Consider the following 19,770-nt stretch of genomic DNA (forward strand, 5'->3'; position numbering starts at 1 on the left):
TACAGGAAGGCCATAAAGATCATCAAGGACATCAACCACCCGAGCCACTGCCTGTTCACCCCGCTGTCATCCAGAAGGCGAGGTCAGTACAGGTGCATCAAAGCTGGGACCGAGAGACTGAAAAACAGCTTCTATCTCAAGGCCATCAGACTGTTAAACAGCCACCACTAACATTGAGTGGCTACTGCCAACACACTGTCAATGACACTGACTCTACTCCAGCCACTTTAATAATGGGAATTGATGGGAAATGATGTAAATATATCACTAGCCACTTTAAACAATGCTACCTTATATAATGTTACTTACCCTACATTATTCATCTCATATGCATACGTAGATACTGTACTCTATATCATCGACTGCATCCTTATGTAATACATGTATCACTAGCCACTTTAACTATGCCACTTGGTTTACATACTCATCTCATATGTATATACTGTACTCGATATCATCTACCGTATCTTGCCTATGCTGCTCTGTACCATCACTCATTCATATATCCTTATGTACATATTCTTTATCCCCTTACACTGTGTATAAGACAGTAGTTTTTTTTTGGAATTGTTAGTTAGATTACTTGTTCGTTATTACTGCATTGTCGGAACTAGAAGCACAAGCATTTCGCTACACTCGCATTAACATCTGCTAACCATGTGTATGTGACAAATAAAATTTGATTTGATTTGAACGAGCAGTATGGCTGGTGGCATTGTCATGCTGGAGGGTCATGTCAGGATGAGCCTGCAGGAAGGGGAGGAGGATGTCTTCATGAGGGAGGAGGATGTCTTCACTGTAACGCACAGCATTGAGATTGCCTGCAATGACAACAAGCTCAGTCCGATGATGCTGTGACACACCGCCCCAGATCATGACGGACCCTCCACCTCCAAATCGATCCCGCTCCAGAGTACAGGCCTCAGTGTAACTCTCATTCCTTTGACGATAAACGCGAATTCGACCATCACCCCTGGTTAGACAAAACCAGAGCACTTTTTGCCAGTCCTGTCTGGTCCAGCGATGGTGGGTTTGTGCCCATAGGCGACGTTGTTGCCGGTGATGTCTGGTGAGGACCTGCCTTACAACAGGCCTACAAGCCCTCAGTCCAGCCTCTCTCAGCCTATTGCAGACAGTCTGAGCACTGATGGATGGATTGTGCATTCCTGGTGTAACTCGGGCAGTTGTTGTTGCCATCCTGTACCTGTTCCTCAGGTGTGATGTTCGGATGTACCGATCCTGTGCAGGTGTTGTTACACTTGGTCTGCCACTGCGAGGACGATCAGCTGTCTGTCCTGTCTCCCTGTAGCGCCGTCTTAGGCGTCTCACAGTACGGACATTGCAATGTATTGCCCTGGCCACATCTGCAGTCCTCATGCCTTCTTGCAGCATGCCCAAGGCATGTTCAGGCAGATGAGCAGGGACCCTGGGCATCTTTCTTTTGGTGTTTTTCAGAATCAATGGAAAGGCCTCTTTAGTGTCCTAAGTTTTCATAACTGTGACCTTAATTGCCTACCATCTGTAAGCTGTTACCTTTCCACAGGTGCATGTTCATTAATTGTTTATGGATAATTGAACAAGCATGGGAAACAGTGTTTAAACCCTTTACAATGAAGATCTGTGACATTATTTGGATTTTTACAAATGATCTTTGAAAGACAGGGTCCTGAAAAGGGACGTTTCTTTTGTTGCTGAGTTTATTATGTTCTCTTCCTCCGACTTTTAGCTTAGAACATTTTTTGGGGTGGCAGATTTTTGTCTCGCCTAAGGCGGCAGAAAGTCGAGCACTGGCCCTGATGATCACGATACAACCTGGCCACACACAGACTCAAGATCAGTTTAGATTAATTTATTTTGCAGGAGCTGTAGTTCATAAACTGACCCAGCGAGTTGCAGTGAACTGCGCATCTGCTATCAGAAACCAAAAGCGTTTAAAGCAACCGGACTGCAGTTGTGGGTGAGAGCCAAGCAAATAGAGCTAGCAAGGCAACAACAATTTATTGAATTCAAGTCGTCGCTTTGTGAAATATGATTAGACGACTTGTTACATTGATGAAAAGCGTGGATATTCGTCTACTCTTGTTGTGATTTATGATATAAACGAGTTAAATGCTAGCAAGCCCAGCTAGGAGACGTACTAGCTAACATTAGCTGAACGTGGAGACCGGACAATCCACCGTTCGTTTGCTAGCTAACGTTAACTTACATGGCTAGCTCGCTAAGTTAGCTTTACAAATTGGTGAAACGAGTTGATTGTTGTTACTACGTTACAGTTTATTATAGCTTGTTATATTTCATTTGTTCCGTAAAAAAAAAACACAGGACCTATTCTCTTTCATTGCGCAGCAATTGTATTTTGTTTTCGTCTCGTGCTGTTTGTTGCCTGTTGCAGCTGCAAGAGAAAGACGGTCATGTAACTGGATGCCGGTAAGAGAAACAATGTTACGAGTATATCACTCGAAATTATACAATTGTTGTAAATTATATTATTTGTTTCAGTGATCCTCGTGAGTGAGACCTTGTATCCAGCGTTGGACAGCTTCTGAACAAATAACATGATTAGCTAGCTAGTGTATTAACTTGCATGAATCTATCTTATTTCGTGGATTTAAAAACACTTTTTCAAGCACTATTTGGAAAGGCACATTTTCTATGTGACCTCAGCTCACTGCATGAAGCATTCGCTGTTGATGTCAAGTAGTGCCATTTTTTAAAAATTGTAAATCAGCAGATGCTCTTCATGTTCTGGCAATTTGTCAATTAACTGTCTTCCATTTTACTGATTTTAAAGTAAGCCGTAGTACCGAGCCGTTTTTAATGAAGACGTTAATAATAGGTATATTGATGTTTGAAGTCATGTTGTGATCTAGTGGAGTGTTTACACAAGCACTGTGGATGTGTATGCCTGCTTACCCGTTTGTTCCTTCAAAGTGACTAGCCTGATAATCTAACTATGTAGCCTAGACATAACAGCACGTTCCTCTAAGACAAATGTCTTATTTTAAGCTAAATTTGTTGATGCAGATTGTATTTGAAGAGTCAATGTAGCCAAGGAAATATGTTTGTATACAGTGGAACATCCAGTTCTGCCAAGCTTTGCTGTGTCAGCTGCAGTTTGGGCTACATTCCTGTAAGTGCATGCCATTTCAACAGCCTGTGTCAAATCCGAGTGAATGGTACATGAAGCTGGTGTGTCCTTGCATACAGCGGGCTCTGTATTCAGTTACCTTTGGTGAGACGTTGTGGGAGAGGCTCTACTTTGTAACTCAATCTGTGGTCTTTCCAGTCGCCTAGTAGCCTCGTCTACCTAGAATCTTCCATGATGTTCTGTTAGTCTGTGTTGTGTGTTGACATCTTGGCAATTTGCTGACAGTCTGGATAATGGGACATTGTTTGGTTAGCAGGCATCAAGGTAGCTTTCGTTGTGGTTGCGAAGCCAACCTGTTTACAGTGAGGCTTGGATCATCCACTTTACAAATAGGACCAGCTGATGTTGGATAACAAACATCTCTATGAGAGTTTAAACTCAGGAAAAGGCCTACCTTCTCTTTGTTTGCAGTCAGTGGAACCCTAGATGGATCCACAACACTTTCCTTGCATAGTCTGTTAAGTCAAACCAGAGCTTTTAACATTGTCAATGTTCTGTTTTCATAGCTACGTTAGCGATAGGCCCATAGCGCTAGTCTTTAGTGTTCTTTTGCTACCAAGCTGATACTTTTAGGCCAACGTGAGATTATCAGTCACATTACCAGGCAAGAGGTTTAGGCTGAATCTGTCATGGGTGACATAGTGGGGATGTTTCCCTGCTCATATCCAAAGTATCTGGGATATTTGATGTCAGTTCTCATAAAACATAGTCATCTGGAACATGACTGAATCCCTGCCACGTCAGCTACACCCTCTCCTAACCAGTTACTGCCTCTCCTAGCGAGGGCCGGGAATCTACACCCTCTCCCAGCCAGGGCCGGGAATCTGCACCCTCTCCCAGCCAGGGCCGGGCATCTGCACCCTCTCCCAGCCAGGGCCGGGCATCTGCACCCTCTCCCAGCCAGGGCCGGGCATCTGCACCCTCTCCCAGCCAGGGCCGGGCATCTGCACCCTCTCCCAGCCAGGGCCGGGCATCTGCACCCTCTCCCAGCCAGGGCCGGGCATCTGCACCCTCTCCCAGCCAGGGCCGGGCATCTGCACCCTCTCCCAGCCAGGGCCGGGCATCTGCACCCTCTCCCAGCCAGGGCCGGGCATCTGTATCCTCTCCTCTCTTAAATGCCTGCCACGTCAGCTACACCCTCTTCTAGCCAGACCCAGGCAGGCAGGCCCAGACTGCTACCTAATGGAAAAGTGTGTGGGAGCAGACCTACGGAGGCAGTAACTGAGCTAAGTGTAGCTGACTGTAGCATGTAAGAACGAGGAAACCAACAGCTGACATTACCTCAGATGGCTGCAGCCAGGATGCACTGGCTAATGTTTACACTCTGCTGTAAAACAGAGGGCCAGCTAGTGAGGGTTTTATGGGTAGACTGAGGAGCAGTGAGGTAGAAAGTGTTCTTCGCATCGAAACATAAGACATTATATTGCTGAACAAACAGAGGGATGTTTTTATGTGGCCTGGGCTCGTCAGTTGGTGACTTGGCTGTTTGAACAGCAGAACGACAAGGGTTTTGTGCAGAGGAAAATAACAATATTCAGACCTTAAGTTGTGTTCATCAGTTTGTGTTGTCTCTATCAGGAGGTGTTTTAAGTGATCCAGTGACAGCCCTCCTAAAGCAACACCAGACTGCCTGGAAGTGTGAGGAAAGCCCAGCAACACGTAGCCATGTTGGAGGAGGACATGGAAGTGGCCATCAAGGTGGTGGTGGTGGGCAACGGTGCGGTGGGGAAGTCCAGCATGATCCAGCGCTACTGCAAGGGCATCTTCACCAAGGACTACAAGAAGACCATCGGTGTGGACTTCCTGGAGAGACAGCTACTGTAAGGACATTTTCCATTGTTAGTGTGTCTGCATATTTTACATTAGGGATGGTTGTTTTGAAATATGTCTATTTGAATAGTATCATGTATTTCAAATATCTGACAACAATTCGTGGGTTTTGAAACTTACATTTGAACCTGAGCACTGCTGCGCGCGGGAGAGGCTGGCTCTCTATTGCTGCAGCTGCGGAGGGAACCGTGTGTGAGATGGGAGCGAGCAGACGGCGGGGAAAAGGGGATACCTAGTCAACTGAAGACATTCAACTGAAATGTATCTATCGCATTTAACCCCTCAATCAGAGAGGTGCGTGCGGGTGGCTGCCTTAATCCACATCATCAGCGCCCAGGTAACAGTGGGTTAACTGCCTTGTCGGGCAGAAAGACCCATTTTTACCTTGTCAGGGATTCGATCCAGCAAGCTTTCGGTTACTGACCCAATGCTCCTACCCACCAGGCTACCTGACGCCCCAAGGGATATAGAGAGATGCAGTAGCCACTAGCCAAGGCAACTCATCTACAGCCAAGATGAGCTAACTTGTAGTGGACAGAATGTCATTTATCATCCCATATAACAGTTCCTGTCTTGACTGGAGTAGCATAGAGCAGTGGTTCTCAAACGTTTTAGGGCTAGGGACTCCTTTTTGTGATAGCAAATTAATCAGTACACAACTCAAGTGAGATAAAATTGCATTGCATGTGTTACTTGTGCAGTGGCCTGCAGTATTGCCACGGACCCCATGCACTGCCCAAGTCATAGCAAAACTCCTGTTATGCTATGTTTGAGATCCCCTGGCCTAGAGAAGCTAGCTAGGCTAATGAAGGCTACATTCTGCACTTTCTTCCCAACCCTATTCAGATAAAACAGCCTACCTGTTGGTTGCTCATTGTAGCCTACTCCTTCTAATTTAGCTAACTTTTAATTCCGTAACTTTATTCCATCTTGTGCTGCATTAGTGAAGTCTCACTACACCTGCTACACATTGAGCCTCTTTGCTGTTTTGATTGGCCAACATTTTATTTTTCATTTAACCTTTTTAACTAGGCAAGTCAGTTCAGAACAAATTCTTATTTACAATAACAGCCAAACCCTCCCCTAACCCTGACGGCGCTGGGCCAATTGTGTGCCGCCCTATGGGATTCCCGATTACGGCTGGTTGTGACACAGCCCTGGATCGAATACAGGTCTATAGTGACGCCTCTAGCACTGTGAGGCAGTGCCTTACACCGCTGTGCCACTCGGTTCCCAACAAAAACAACAAGCTACACACGTGAAGGCTACCGGTCGGCTACTGTTTCTCTTATGGGGCGCACGGCATTAGAACCACATTGACAAGTTTGTTTTATTAAATGAATAATTTGAAATGGCCTTGTATGTAACAATGTCACATGGATATTTTAATTGAATTTTGAAAAAGCCTTTTCAGTGTTAAAGTAGACCTATACTTTTTTGTTTCTCGCTAAAATGAATAATCACACAAGTGTTAAAATGCTAACATCCATTATGATATTCGAATAACCGTGCACATCCGGAATATACATACAGTATGTATATTAAGATGCATAAAAATACACAATACTCTTGCAGATATGCAGTACAATCTGACGAGGTACATTCAATAGGAGCCATACCCAGAGATCTCAGGGACCGTACTGTGTCCTAAGTGACCACTGAAATCAAAATAAATGCTTTTTGGCTGCACAGACCATCTCTTTATTCTCTTAACATGTTATTTTATAAGAGATCCCTGGCATCTGTTAACTCAAACTGTTAGTTAACTGCATTCTGACCCAAGAGAGTCCGTAAGGTTTTGACCTAAGGTTAAAAAAACTGCTTCCCAAAACCACAAACTTTCCCTTCTCCACTCTTTTCCTTGTTTTTATGCCTAACAGATGTGAAGCCAACCCATAACTCCAATGTAAAGTGTCAGGTATTTCATTCAGATAGTTGTTTATTAATATGGTGTGACAATGGCTTCGGTCACAAACATTTTTATTTTTTTATTTAACCTTTTATTTAACTGGGCAAGTCAGTTAAGAACAAATTCTTATTTACAATGATGGCCTACTGGGGAACAGTGGGTTAACTGCCTTGTTCAGGGGCAGAACGACAGATTTTTACCTTGTCAGCTCCGGTTCTGTCCTGCACCATTTCGGTTACTGGCCCAATGCTTTAACATCTAGGCTACCTCGAGTGCCAAAATGTACGAGGAAGCATGAATACTCAGGAAATACCAGAGAAACACTGAAAACATTGAAACTCTAACTGCATTGAATAAAACAGGCAGTATTGTCAGATGAAGGTGCGCTCACTGAAGGCTTGAAGCATTATTTTTTATAATAATAAAGGTGTGGAGGATATTTGACTCTCAAAAGACTGTCGCTCCTGTAACGTATAGCGCAGAACTGTTGAGTGAATAGTTTGATATGATAGCCAAGTAGAAATATATACATTTGATACTGCTCTGTCTATACATTGAGAAACTCACAATACCAAATATTGAATTCGTCTTTTTTTCCCCAGAGTGAATGATGAAGATGTGAGATTGATGTTGTGGGACACGGCAGGGCAGGAAGAGTTTGACGCCATCACCAAAGCCTACTACCGCGGTAAGACTCCTCCCTCCCTGGGAAGGACATGATCCTCCTCCACTGGGTCTGCCAGAGAAGACAGCCTCTCACTTTTCAACTTTATTTATTATTTTTTCAGTATGGATTCAGCTGTGGAAGTGCACTAAGATGACCTCACAGGGAACAATTCAACTAGCATTATGTCCATATTGTCTTTCTGTTATTGTATGGCCCAGGCAGCTACACCCTCTCCTAACACATGACATACAAACTGGGGTGTATGGAATTTGAACAATACAAATGTTTTTTTTTAAAAACACATTACAAAATCAGTTATTTGAATTGAAAGCTTCTTATGTACACCAAAATAACTGTGAGGGCTGTGAGGATCCAGCATTTCTTAGCGTTGTGGTGACAGCTGGCCTGTGTATGTTTAGGTTTATTTGATCCCCATTAGCTGTTCCACATGCAGCAGCTACTCTTTCTGGGGTCCACACAAAACATAAAATGGCCTAAATGACAGAGTACAGAACGGTTGTTGACAATAGATCATTCTTATTTTATTTGTATTTAATATTATCTTATGTTCTTGTCAAGACATAAAAAATACTATTTACACACTTCCTATAATTATATACGGTACAGTTCATTTAGAGCTTTAGAAGAGAAGAGGCGCTGTGATACAGGATGTTTTTTGTAATCTGTAAATACATAAAAAAGCTAAACTCGCATTTTTTGTCTGAGTAACCTCTGGTGGCAGAGCATTCCACAATGACATGGCTCTATACATTACTGAGCCACGCTTTGTGTTCCAGGTGCCCAGGCGTGTGTACTGGTCTTCTCCACCACCGACAGGGAATCGTTTGAGGCCATCGGCAGCTGGTGGGAGAAGGTGGAGATAGAGGTGGGAGACATCCCCACTGTCCTGGTGCAGAACAAGATTGACCTTCTGGATGACACAGTGATCAAAAAGTAATACTTCTATAGACTCATCTTCCTTCTTGAACTTGGTCTGTTATGATATATTGATGAGTAATCATTTCTACATGCATGGCTAGGATAACAAACATTAGACATGATCAAGCATGGCAGAATTGATCAGTAACCCTGGCTCTTTTTCTCCTGGTACTGTAGTGAGGAGGCAGAAGGTCTGGCCAAGAAGCTCAAGTTAAGGTTTTACCGAACCTCCGTAAAGGAGGACCTCAATGTCAATGAAGGTGAGTCAATGAAAACGTGTACAAATGACCAGTTAAAGAACTGTTATGTTAGGAAGAGTGTAATGGGAATGATAAAAAAAATGAAGTTTCTTCTTTTCAGTTTTTAAATACCTAGCAGATAAGTATCTGCAGCGACTGAAGCGACAAACAGCAGAAGAGCCTGAGGTAGTCCATACAACTAGCAATAAAATTGGTAAGCATCCTGATAACCATGTCAGTCACGTCTCCAGTTGGTACAGACCTTTGGGACTGGATTGTACAGTGCCACAGAGATATTTGTCTTGTACTGCAAGCTCTGCAAAGATGGTTTGCATTTATGATCCTCCCCATTTTATCTTCACTATACATTTCTCATTTGTCAATTACATTCGGTAACATGACAACAACATTCATGCAACATTTGAGGTTCATACAACAAGGCCTAAAATAGTTTGAGTAAGAAATCTGTCTCTCGGCTCTAGTTTAACAAACCTTACGCAAATGATCTTCTCGCAGCATTTTTGAGTTGTGGGTGTGTCAGAAATATTTATTATATTTTCACAGCGGGAATCATGAGCGCTATAGCTGACGGTGGTGCGAAAGGGCCATGTTTTGATGAATAAATAAGTTCTAGGTGTGACGCGGGCTTGATCACTCACTGGCCAATCGGCGTTCTACATGCTGTGACGCGGGCTTGACCACTCGCTGGCCAATCGGCGTTCTACATGGCTTAATAGTGCACGAAGTTGTGTAGGCTATTTACTCTTTGCGTTATCAACTCCAATTCGGCTGGAAGGCACAGAATATTCCCATCCTAGTCCGTTTTGGATTGATACCATGCATTAAATAGCATAGAATAACGAATAATAGCAAAATTAGAATGCATCCAGTTTTGCTAAATATGTTTGGCGTGTTTGCAGTCCAAATTGTTGTAGTTGGCTTCAACGTGAAGGCCTAAATGTCTGTGCATCAGTAAAGACGATGTGTTTTATATAGAAATGTGAAGTGCATATTTGGACTCACGGGTGTGTGGTTTGCTTGAATGACATCAAAGCGGTATTCATTATAATTCTCATTTTCTTAGATTTCAGGACACGTGCATAGAAGTCCAAGGGATTTCATAAGAGTGCTCTGATAACTTTCTTTTGTATCAGCATTGAGTCATTAACGTTGTAACACATCTTAACATCTCTACCCTAACAGGAGTTTTCAACACCGCAAGTAGTAACTTATCTAGTCAGAACTCCAGCAACGGCCGAGAAGTCATCAACTTGCGACCCAACAAACAGAGGACAAAGAAAAGCAAAAACCGCTTTGGTAGCTGCAGCCTTCTTTAGAATCAATGCATTCCCTGCAATAATGTAAGATTTGACTGCCGTGTGAGTGTAAGAGTCTATACATTTACATTTGAGCATAACCTAGGTGTAGGTGTAGGTCTTAATTTGACCCCTCTTTTGTTGCTGAGAATTTCCCTGCAAATGACCTTCATGATGGACATAAATTCACAAAAAATCTGCACGTATAACATATTAACAGTATTGCACTTCATGTAGCCTAATTTTGGCCAGCAAATAGTCTAACCACAGAACAAGCAACACTAAAAGTTCAAATTATTATTTGATTATTTTTGCTCTGACAATATTGGTCAAATGAAGATCCGACATCTGTAAATCTAATATGCACCTGAGTATTGTGAATACCATGCCTTTGAGCATCTTTACAGATCAAGTGCAGCCTTTGTTTCTCATGAATAGATGTATGAAATATAAAGCGACAGTAACAATAGTCATCCTGGTGGCTGTAATGGGTACTACAATCCAACACAGACTATGTTGTAGCATGAATGTAATGCTTGAAGCAGATCTTTTGAGAAATAGTAGTTGGGCATGACAGGGTTCTCCCATTTACACCCTTCAACATGGTGCAGGGAAGGGATACATTCTAGTTCACTAACAAGGTGTATTTGTATGTTCATATTGTGATTTTTATAGATTGCCATTTGCACTTGAATCTGTTTTGTATTGTAAGAAATATACAGATTACTTTCTACCATATTTGTTCTAAAATATTAATGGAATATGGTTCAATATACTGAGTGTACAAAACATTAGGAACACCTTCCTAATATTAAGTTTCTCCCCCTTTTGCCCTCAGAAAGTGGTTAATTTGTCGGGGCATGGACTCTACAAGGTGTCAAGCATTCCACAGGGATTCTGGCCCATGTTGACTCCAGTGTTTCCCACAGTTGTGTCAAGTTGCCTGAATGTCCTTTGGATGTTGGACCATTCTTGATTAAACACAGGAAACTGTTGAGCATGAAAAACCCAGCAGCATTGCAGTTCTTGACACACTCAAACCGGTGCCCTATCAAAGGCACTTAAATATTTTTGTGTCTTGCCCATTCACCTTCTGGATGTCACACAGACACAATCCATGGCTCAAGGCTTTAAAAATCCTCCTTTAACCTGTCTCCTCCCCTTCATCTACTGATTTGAAGTGGATTTAACAAGTGGCATCAATAAAGGATCATAGCTTTCACCTGGTCAGTCTGTCATGAAAATGTTTTGTACACTCGGTGTTTATCATGAACAAAGACTAAGGGCTCTATTTTAACAAGGCTAACACAATGGTAAGTTTTAATGCTGGCAGTGGCGTTATGGGTTCGGGATGTCATGTTCTTGTTATTTTCACTACCGGAATTATTGGCGCAGTAGCTGGCTGTGTGCGAAAGAGCTGGGTTTTGATGAACAAACATGTTGTTGGTGTGTTGAGGTTTGGCCCCTCACCGGCCACTCAGAACCTGCTCCATGACTAAATATGTGGTGGCTTCAAGTTGTGTGTTTACGCTATTTTATGTGTTAAACCAAAAACAGTGTTTCTAAATAGGATCGGGTCAGAAGCTTTATCATACATGGCTTCTCGTTCCATGGCATTGTGTACACGTGGTCTAAATGTCTTTACACACAACATTCTGATGACTATACAAAATACTAGGCTCCTGACAATTGTATCGTTGCCTATGTTTTGAGAATCAGCCTGCAACAATCTACCGTTATGTCATTTATAGGAGGACTGAATAGTTTGGAGGAATGTGGCTTTGGTAATCAGACGAGGGGTGTTCTTTGAAAATGGGGATGGATAGCCTACTTGAACAAGCTAAATGCCGGTATGTGAATCATTAAAAAGCATTAGGGTACAAACCTAATTTCAAAGCACTCTATTTAAAATGGCTTCATTCATACTAATTTTGGCTAATGGCCATTGCATGAACGGTAAGATATTTTTACATTTTAGTCATTTAGCAGACGCTCTTATTCAGAGCGACTTACAGGAGCAATTAGGGTTAAGTGCCTTGCTCAAGGGCACATTGACAGTTTATTTTACCTAGTCGTCTCGGATTCAAACCAGCAACCTTTCAGTTACTGGCCCAACACTCTTAACCACTAGCCTACCTGCCGCTCCACCTGCTTTTTGTTGGTCTTCAAATTTCCCTATAGCACTGCATGAAATTGTTTTTAAGGACACGCCTCAAATCTTGCCATCCATCCCACCTCAGCACAAGCAACTGATATTAGGCAGTTAAAATGCCGAACCTGGCGTTAGGAAAAATGCTCAGAAAATGCTAGTGCAACAGTTTTTACATGACTCAACTAATGTGCGTTTGATGCTTGCACCTTAACACCAGCCAACAATAGAAACCTACGAGATTCAGACATATTTGTTCATTCTTTTCTGAAATGTATTTTTATATGAATCTTAACAATGAGCTGCTTAACACCTTCGTTAACATAGTGCCAAATAGTTTCTAATGCATATTTCATTGTAAGAAATGTGCATATTTTAAAGAAAGATTGGAGGGATTTTTCAGTTTTGAGAATATTGAATTACAGTCGACTAGAAGAGTTTGCTGTTATACGACCAAATACTATTTGAGATTTGCACAATAGGCCCTCTACTTGAGACACAAACTTATACAATGTTGTAGACTTATAGGATGGGATGAGCCGGTGAAGAGGATTCTGCTACACAGAAGATACAAATCAATAATATCCCTCTCTGGTTAGCGCACACAATTCATGCACAGGTGTTTGTACTGGTCATTGTAACTGGCCAACTATTTGGTCTAACTTTCATAGGGTCCTAGCAATTGAAATAGTTTACATGTTACATATTGCTGCATTTAAATGTGTGCTTTGTGTTTCTACTGTGGTACAATCAATGGTAACATCTTTAATGTGCTCATATTTGAGTCAATTTATATTTGTTACATTTTATATTTGTTACATTTAATTTCGGGAGAAATAAACACTTGTTTACTAAAATATCTGATTTTTTTTATTTTTAAGTGAAAACAGATTTCAATGAATGGTGTCTTGATTGAGCGTTCTTACGTTATGAACAGAACTACTATCATGCTCTGAGGAGTGCTTTGTAATGGCTTAATTTTTCTCGCCTAGTCATCATGCTTGGATAATGTTCTGTTACCACTCTTTAACCGATGTTGACTTTTTCTGAGGCAAGACATATTTTTGCTCTCATTTCACTGTAAGACAAACAGGAAAGTCTCATTGTCTCTATACTGTCCTCTTCATAACTTTTAGTTACCCATTAACACTTCACAAATCAAAATGGCCCCTGTGTTTCTAAGTACATTCTACTGTATTTAAAAATAAATGAAAAAAGTACTGTCTTCAGTAAATGATGCATACTTGCCTTATGTTAATTTTTATTTTTTTCATGTGAAGGAATGTGGAACCACGGTCCAATGCCACAATGCTTTGTCCATGTATGTTTACATCCTCATTCTTAAACATATAACTATTTTGTTTTAAAGATGCCTGCTCAGTGAATATTGTAAATCACACTCCATCCCTTTATAACAGTTGCTGTTTGTAAACATGTGTTATGGTTTGTTTGTCTTCTGAAAATACAATGTTTATAATGACCAATGAACTAATTTATAATTCAGTCAGTTACCATTCTTAGAAAATCTATGGCCAAGTGCTCTTTCACTCAGATGTTGTGAGAATCACTGTAATCCATTCTATTGTTACAATGTTATTACATTCAGCAGATGACTTTTGGAAATATGGCATACTGCTTCCACCAACTTTAATGTTTGTACCCAGATGTGATCTGTTTCTGCTTTCTTGTAAACTCCTTAGCGAGTTGGCATTTATTGTCATGAATCTGGACAATATATTTCACCTTTATTTAACCATCTGCAACCTGGCCAAGATAAAGCAAAGCAGTGTGACACAGACAACAGAGTTACACATGGAGTAAACAATAAACAAGCCAATAACACAAACAAGTGAATGACACAGTATAAAAAAAGAGTCTATATACAGTGTGTGCAAAAGGCATGAGGTAGGCAATAAATAGGCTATAGGAGCGAATAATTACAATTTAGCAGATTAACACTGGAGTGATAAATGAGCAGATGATGTGCAAGTAGAGATACTGGTGTGTAAAAGAGCAGAAAAGTAAATAAAACAACCAGTATGGGGATGAGTTAGATTGGGTGGGCTATTTACAGATGGACTATGTACTGCAGCGATCGGTTAGCTGCTCAGATAGTTGGTGAGGGAAATAAAAGTATCCAACTTCAGCGTTTTTTTGGGGGGTTTTTTTGCAATTCGTTCCAGTCACTGGCAGCAGAGAACTAGAAGGAAAGGCGGCCAATGAGGTGTTGGTTTGGGGGATGATCAGTGAGATATACCTGCTGGAACGCTATGGGTGGGTGTTGTTATCGTGACCAGTGAACTGAGATCAGGCGGAGATTTACCTAGCATGGACTTATAGATGACCTGGAGCCAGTGGGTCTGGTGACGAATATGTAGCGAGGGCCAGCCGACTAGAGCACACAGGTCGCAGAGGTGGGTGGCATAAGGTGATTTGGTAACAAAATGGATGGCACTGTGATAGACTGCATCCAGTTTGCTGAGTAGAGTGTTGGAAGCTATTTTGTAGATGACATCGCCGAAGTCGAGGATCGGTAGTATAGTCAGTTTTACTAGGGTAAGTTTGGTGGTGTGAGTGAAGGAGGCTTTGTTGCAAAATAGAAAGCCAATTCTAGATTTGATTTTGGATTGGAGATGTTTAATATAAGTCTGGAAGGAGAGTTTACAGTCTAGCTAGACACCTAGGTATTTATAGTTGTCCGCATATTCTAGGTTGGAACGTCCAGGGTGGTGATGCTAGTTGGGCGGGCGGGTACGGGCAGCGAACGGTTGAAAAGCATGCATTTGGTTTTTACTAGCGTTTAAGAGCAGTTGGAGGCCATGGAAGGGGTGTTTGTATGGCATAGAAGCTCGTCATAACCCTAAACGTCAACCTGCAACTCCTTGGAATTGTCATGCTAAACATTGTTTGTCAGTATGGAGTAGACAAGGGCACATACATACCTGGGTCCAGGCTACAGACTTACATTTTGTCAAAATTTTGTGACACAAAGTTAAACACTTAATAGTAGGTGTATATCTCACCTAGTTTGTTCATTTTGTATTACTTTGATTTAACGGTTATAAAGTGTCTCAAGGTGTGCCACACATTCTTGCACCTGCTCCTTTGTTGACAATCTGTTTTGATGATGGTGATCTATAGCATAAATAAAATATCTATTTTCATTGTTTTCTTCATTGTAATTTCCACTTTATTCAAAGCTGATAGTAAATTTTTATGTGAATATTTCTCGCTTTCAATGACATTCAGCTGATTAAGGTAAGTGTTACAAAGCATCTATAACCGTATGTCATGCTTTATAAAGGGTTCATGGTAATGGGCAGGATTTAGTCATCGTTATGACTTTTTGACTGTGTTACAGAGTAAAGTATTTGTCATCGTCACTACTTAAGGTCACTCCTGTAGAGTTCTATGGTCACTCCCACTAAGGCCAACTTTGGTTGATATCCCAGGCTTATCGCTGTGTGTGCAATAGCCTGGGGATGATGTTACACCAAGAAACACTTACCTTGATGAAAACTCCCAATCTAAATAAATTGATAGTGTCTTTCTTCTGGAACCAAATGACATGTTCCTCAGTACACAAACACGCACCCAGCAAAAATTTGTCACACCGCACAGTGCTGGGCCAGGTCAGGTCTTTGACACATTCACCCACTCCCCCGCTGAATGATCAGCTACAAAATGTTGTTGCCATTGTAACAGGATGTAATCAAGCCATGGTCTCCATGGGAACAGAAGAGGAATACCTGGTGCAGCATTCTCAGGTTGGACTACTCCAAATCATCTTGGTTCTCACACACACACACACAAACGCAAGCTTTGCAGGTCCATCAACCCATGTAAATACCTCTCACCCTTACAGTAATATGTAAATCATGAGAGAAATCAGCAGAACGTTAACATATTTATTGACACTGTTGTCCTGTAATACTTAGTTTGAAGTGGGACACCATTCGGACATTCATAACACATCCATAAAGACAATATCGCTGTACTTAATTTAAAGTCAGACCCCTTTGGTAATTTATAACACATACATAAATGCCGTGTATCCTATGAGGCTCTGCTTACTATAAAGTCAGACCCCTTTGATCATAACAGATACATAAAGGCTTAATGATGTAAACGCAAATGTATTAACGCTGGGAATTATCACTAACAGCTAAAACAAGTAAACATTAAACACCTGTTTAAACCATACATTTCCTTTAATTTATACATTTTTTAAGCAATACAAATACATGAATTTTCAAAAAGTCCAGCAATGCAATTACACTGAACATTACAATGTAATTGCTGTGAATAGTGTAGCTTGTCCCTGAGCTGGCAGACGAATGGTTCTTGCCTCTTCCTACTGGAGGTACTCCATGTTGGTTCCAACCTTAAAAGGAACAACAAAGAAAGTTAGCAGGTCTGTTTGGAAATGCCTTTGTCACACCATCTGGATAAGGGCATTTCTGTCTGCGCCAGAAACTAAATGGGAAGATAGGAAACTCCAGTCAATTAATATTATTATATTACTCTTTCAGTTCCAAATCTAGGGGGATTTGTATTTAGCTGAGCATGCTCACTAGCTAAATGTCAGATAGCTAGCAATTTCTGTGAAGTCACCGAAATTATTTGAAATAACGATTGAGGTAGCTACAGTAGTTTAATGCAATACTTAACTACTACAAACTAATTAAAATTAAAATAAATAAAGGTTAACTTACTCATTTTTCGCTGTACAGTGGCAGCACAAGTGGGCTTTTGATTTACTCCCCTATTCTATTGGCAGCCGAATCACATCACATGTGCCCTTACTGCACTACAGAAAACCTGCTAACAAAACAACAGTGCAGGGCATGCTCACTGAATTAAAGGGCAATTACACAGTTTCTTAGATTTTTCCAAGACCTCAAAAGTCATCCCCTGATGTGGTTTAATTAATCAAAGTTATGAACACAGAGAAAAAATTGGGAAATCCGAAACCTGGAAAAACAAAACCAAGAAAACGTAATACAAAAAAATAAAACTGAAGTAGGCAAAAAATAAGATTTAAAAAGGCTCTACCAACATTGTTTGCTGTGAATGACTTTACATTCGTATGTGTGTCATCCTGCAGCACAGCATTTTGGGGGAAGTTGAGGTCAGGTCCAATATTCACTATGCACCTAAGAGGGAAAGTTTTAGTGAAATATAATATAGTTTGGACACACCTACTCATTCCAGGGTTTTTCTTTATTTTTTAAACTATTTTCTACATTGTAGAATAATAGTGAAGACATCAAAACTATGAAATAATACATATGGAATCACGTAGTAACCAAGAAAGTGTTAAACAAATCAAAATATATTTCGATTTTAGATTCTTCAAAGTAGAAGAATCTACTTTAAAGAATTTGGCAGTATGTCCAACCGGCCTCACAACCACAGACCACGTGTAACCACGCCAGCCTCTTCACATCCGGCTTCTTCACCTGCGGGATCATCTGAAACCAGCCACCCGGAAAGTTGATGAAACAGGAGTATTTCTGTCTGATTGGCAGGGCCTGGCTACCAGCCTATGACTGCACCCCTGCCCAGTCATGTGAAATCCATAGATTAGGGAATCGAACCCAATATCCTGGCGTTGCAACGCTCTACCAAGATGTATGACAGGGTTATAAATCCTATTTGTGCAGACTCAATTGAATTACTTATATGGCCTTTATTAAGAGGTGCTTATGCCACCCTTTATAAAGCACAGATTTATGTCATATTTGACATAATGGGTTAAGTCATGTTTGACACATCATTTAAAGCATGACCACATTGGGTCGTACACAATACGACCCAATGAAAAAAACATTGTAGGAATGTACTGGCTATGCTAAGAATGTGTTTATTTTACCCACATTTTAAATTGTGTGGGGTTTGTTAGAATAACATATATAAACATTGCAATGAGAACCCCCCCCCAAAAAAAAAAAATAAATCTGAATAAAAATGCCATGTTTCAACATCAGTGACTTGCTTAAAAAAATATCTAAGTATGTGTTAATGGACATATAAAATTACTGCCTAGTGTCCTATTCTGTATGTGCATGTGCTTGTGTTGCTTACTCTGCACCTGCATGTGAAATGCCTATTCATGATGTATTGACATGGTACATTGTCTCTAATGAGGTCTCACAGATAGTACTGTTACTTTGGCTATTTCTGGACTGGTCGTTCACAAGTACATACAGTTGAAGTCGGAAGTTTACAAACACTTTAGCCAAATACATTTAAACTCAGTTTTTCACAATTCCTGACATTTAATCCTAGGAAAAATTCCCAGTTTTAGGTCAGTTAGGATCACCATTTTATTTTAAGAATGTGAAATGTCAGAATAATAGTAAAGAGAATAATTTCTTTCATCACATTCCCAGTGAGTCAGATGTTCACATACACTCAAATAGTATTTGGTAGTATTGCCTTTAAATTGTTTAACTTGGGTCAAACGTTTCAGGTAGCCTTCCACAAGCTTCCCACAATAAGTTGGGTGAATTTTGGCCCATTCCTCCAGACAGAGCTGGTGTAACTGAATCAGGTTTGTAGGCCTCCTTGCTCGCACACGCTTTTTCAGTTCTGCCCACACATGTTCTATGGGATTGAGGTCAGGGCTTTGTAATGGCCACTCCTATTCCTTGACTTTGTTGTCCTGAAACCATTTTGCCACAACTTTGGAAGTATGCTTGGGGTCATTGTCCATTTGGAAGACCCATTTGCGACCAAGCTTTAACTTCCTGACTGATGTCTTGAGATGTTGCTTCAATATATCCACATAATAATTCTTCCTCATGATGCCATCTACTTTGTGAAGTACACCAGTCCCTCCTGCAGCAATGCACCCCCACAACATGATGCTGCCACCCCCGTGCTTTACGGTTGGGATGGTGATCTTCGGTTTGCAAGCCTCCCCCTTTTTCCTCCAAACATAATGATGGTCATTATGGCCAAACAGTTCTATTTTTGTTTCATCAGACCAGAGGACATTTCTCCAAAAAGTATAATCTTTGTCCCCATGTGGGGTTGCAAACCGTAGTCTGGCTTTGGTTATGGCGGTTTCCTCTAGGAGGCAGAACGCGTCTCCTTCCTGAACGGTATGATGGCTGTGTGGTCCCATGGTGTTTATACTCGCGCACAATTGTTTGTACAGATGAATGTGGTACCTTCAGGTGTTTGGAAATTGCTCCCAAGGATGAACCAGACTTGTGCAGGTGTACAATTTTTTTCTGAGGTCTTGGCTGATTTTTTAAAATTTTTCCCATGATGTCAAGCAAAGAGGCACTGAGTTTGAAGGTAGGCCTTGAAATACATCCACAGGTACACCTCCAATTGACTCGATGTCAATTAGCCTATCGGAAGCTTCTAAAGCCATGACATAATTTTCTGGAATTTTCCAAGCTGTTTAAAGGCACAGTCAACTTAATGTATGTAAACTTCTGACCCACTGGAATTGTAATACAGTGAATTATAAGTGAAATAATCTGTCTGTAAACAATTTTTGGAAAAATGACTTGTCAAGCACAAAGTATATGTCCTAACTGACTTGCCAAAACTATAG

General features: G+C 41.1%; 1 protein-coding gene and 1 long non-coding RNA gene across 5 annotated transcripts; one reads left to right on the forward strand and one right to left on the reverse strand.

The window, feature by feature from the left end:
* The first annotated feature begins 1,652 nt into the window (after positions 1-1,652).
* rab23 (RAB23, member RAS oncogene family) lies at positions 1,653-10,917 on the forward strand. 4 transcript variants are annotated; one of them, XM_024388273.2, is made up of 8 exons: positions 1,653-1,957; positions 2,393-2,427; positions 4,727-4,968; positions 7,490-7,575; positions 8,352-8,508; positions 8,671-8,753; positions 8,854-8,946; positions 9,936-10,917. In XM_024388273.2, the coding sequence occupies exons 3-8, from the start codon at positions 4,814-4,816 to the stop codon at positions 10,067-10,069; spliced, it is 708 nt and encodes a 235-aa protein (XP_024244041.1). In that variant the 5' UTR covers positions 1,653-1,957; positions 2,393-2,427; positions 4,727-4,813; the 3' UTR covers positions 10,070-10,917. The 4 variants fall into 4 exon arrangements, with proteins under 4 accessions (XP_024244041.1, XP_024244043.1, XP_024244042.1 ...); XM_024388274.2 differs by having other exon boundaries at positions 1,654-1,957; positions 2,347-2,427; XM_024388275.2 differs by lacking the exon at positions 2,393-2,427.
* A 5,168-nt stretch (positions 10,918-16,085) lies between these two features.
* Positions 16,086-18,501, reverse strand: LOC121840831. The gene is made up of 2 exons (XR_006079976.1): positions 16,913-18,501; positions 16,086-16,581 (listed from the first exon to the last, which is right to left on the reverse strand). It is a non-coding gene; the product is annotated as an uncharacterized LOC121840831 (long non-coding RNA).
* Positions 18,502-19,770: the final 1,269 nt, after the last annotated feature.

This window comes from Oncorhynchus tshawytscha, linkage group LG25 (assembly GCF_018296145.1).
Source record: "Oncorhynchus tshawytscha isolate Ot180627B linkage group LG25, Otsh_v2.0, whole genome shotgun sequence".
Lineage (NCBI taxonomy): Eukaryota > Metazoa > Chordata > Actinopteri > Salmoniformes > Salmonidae > Oncorhynchus > Oncorhynchus tshawytscha.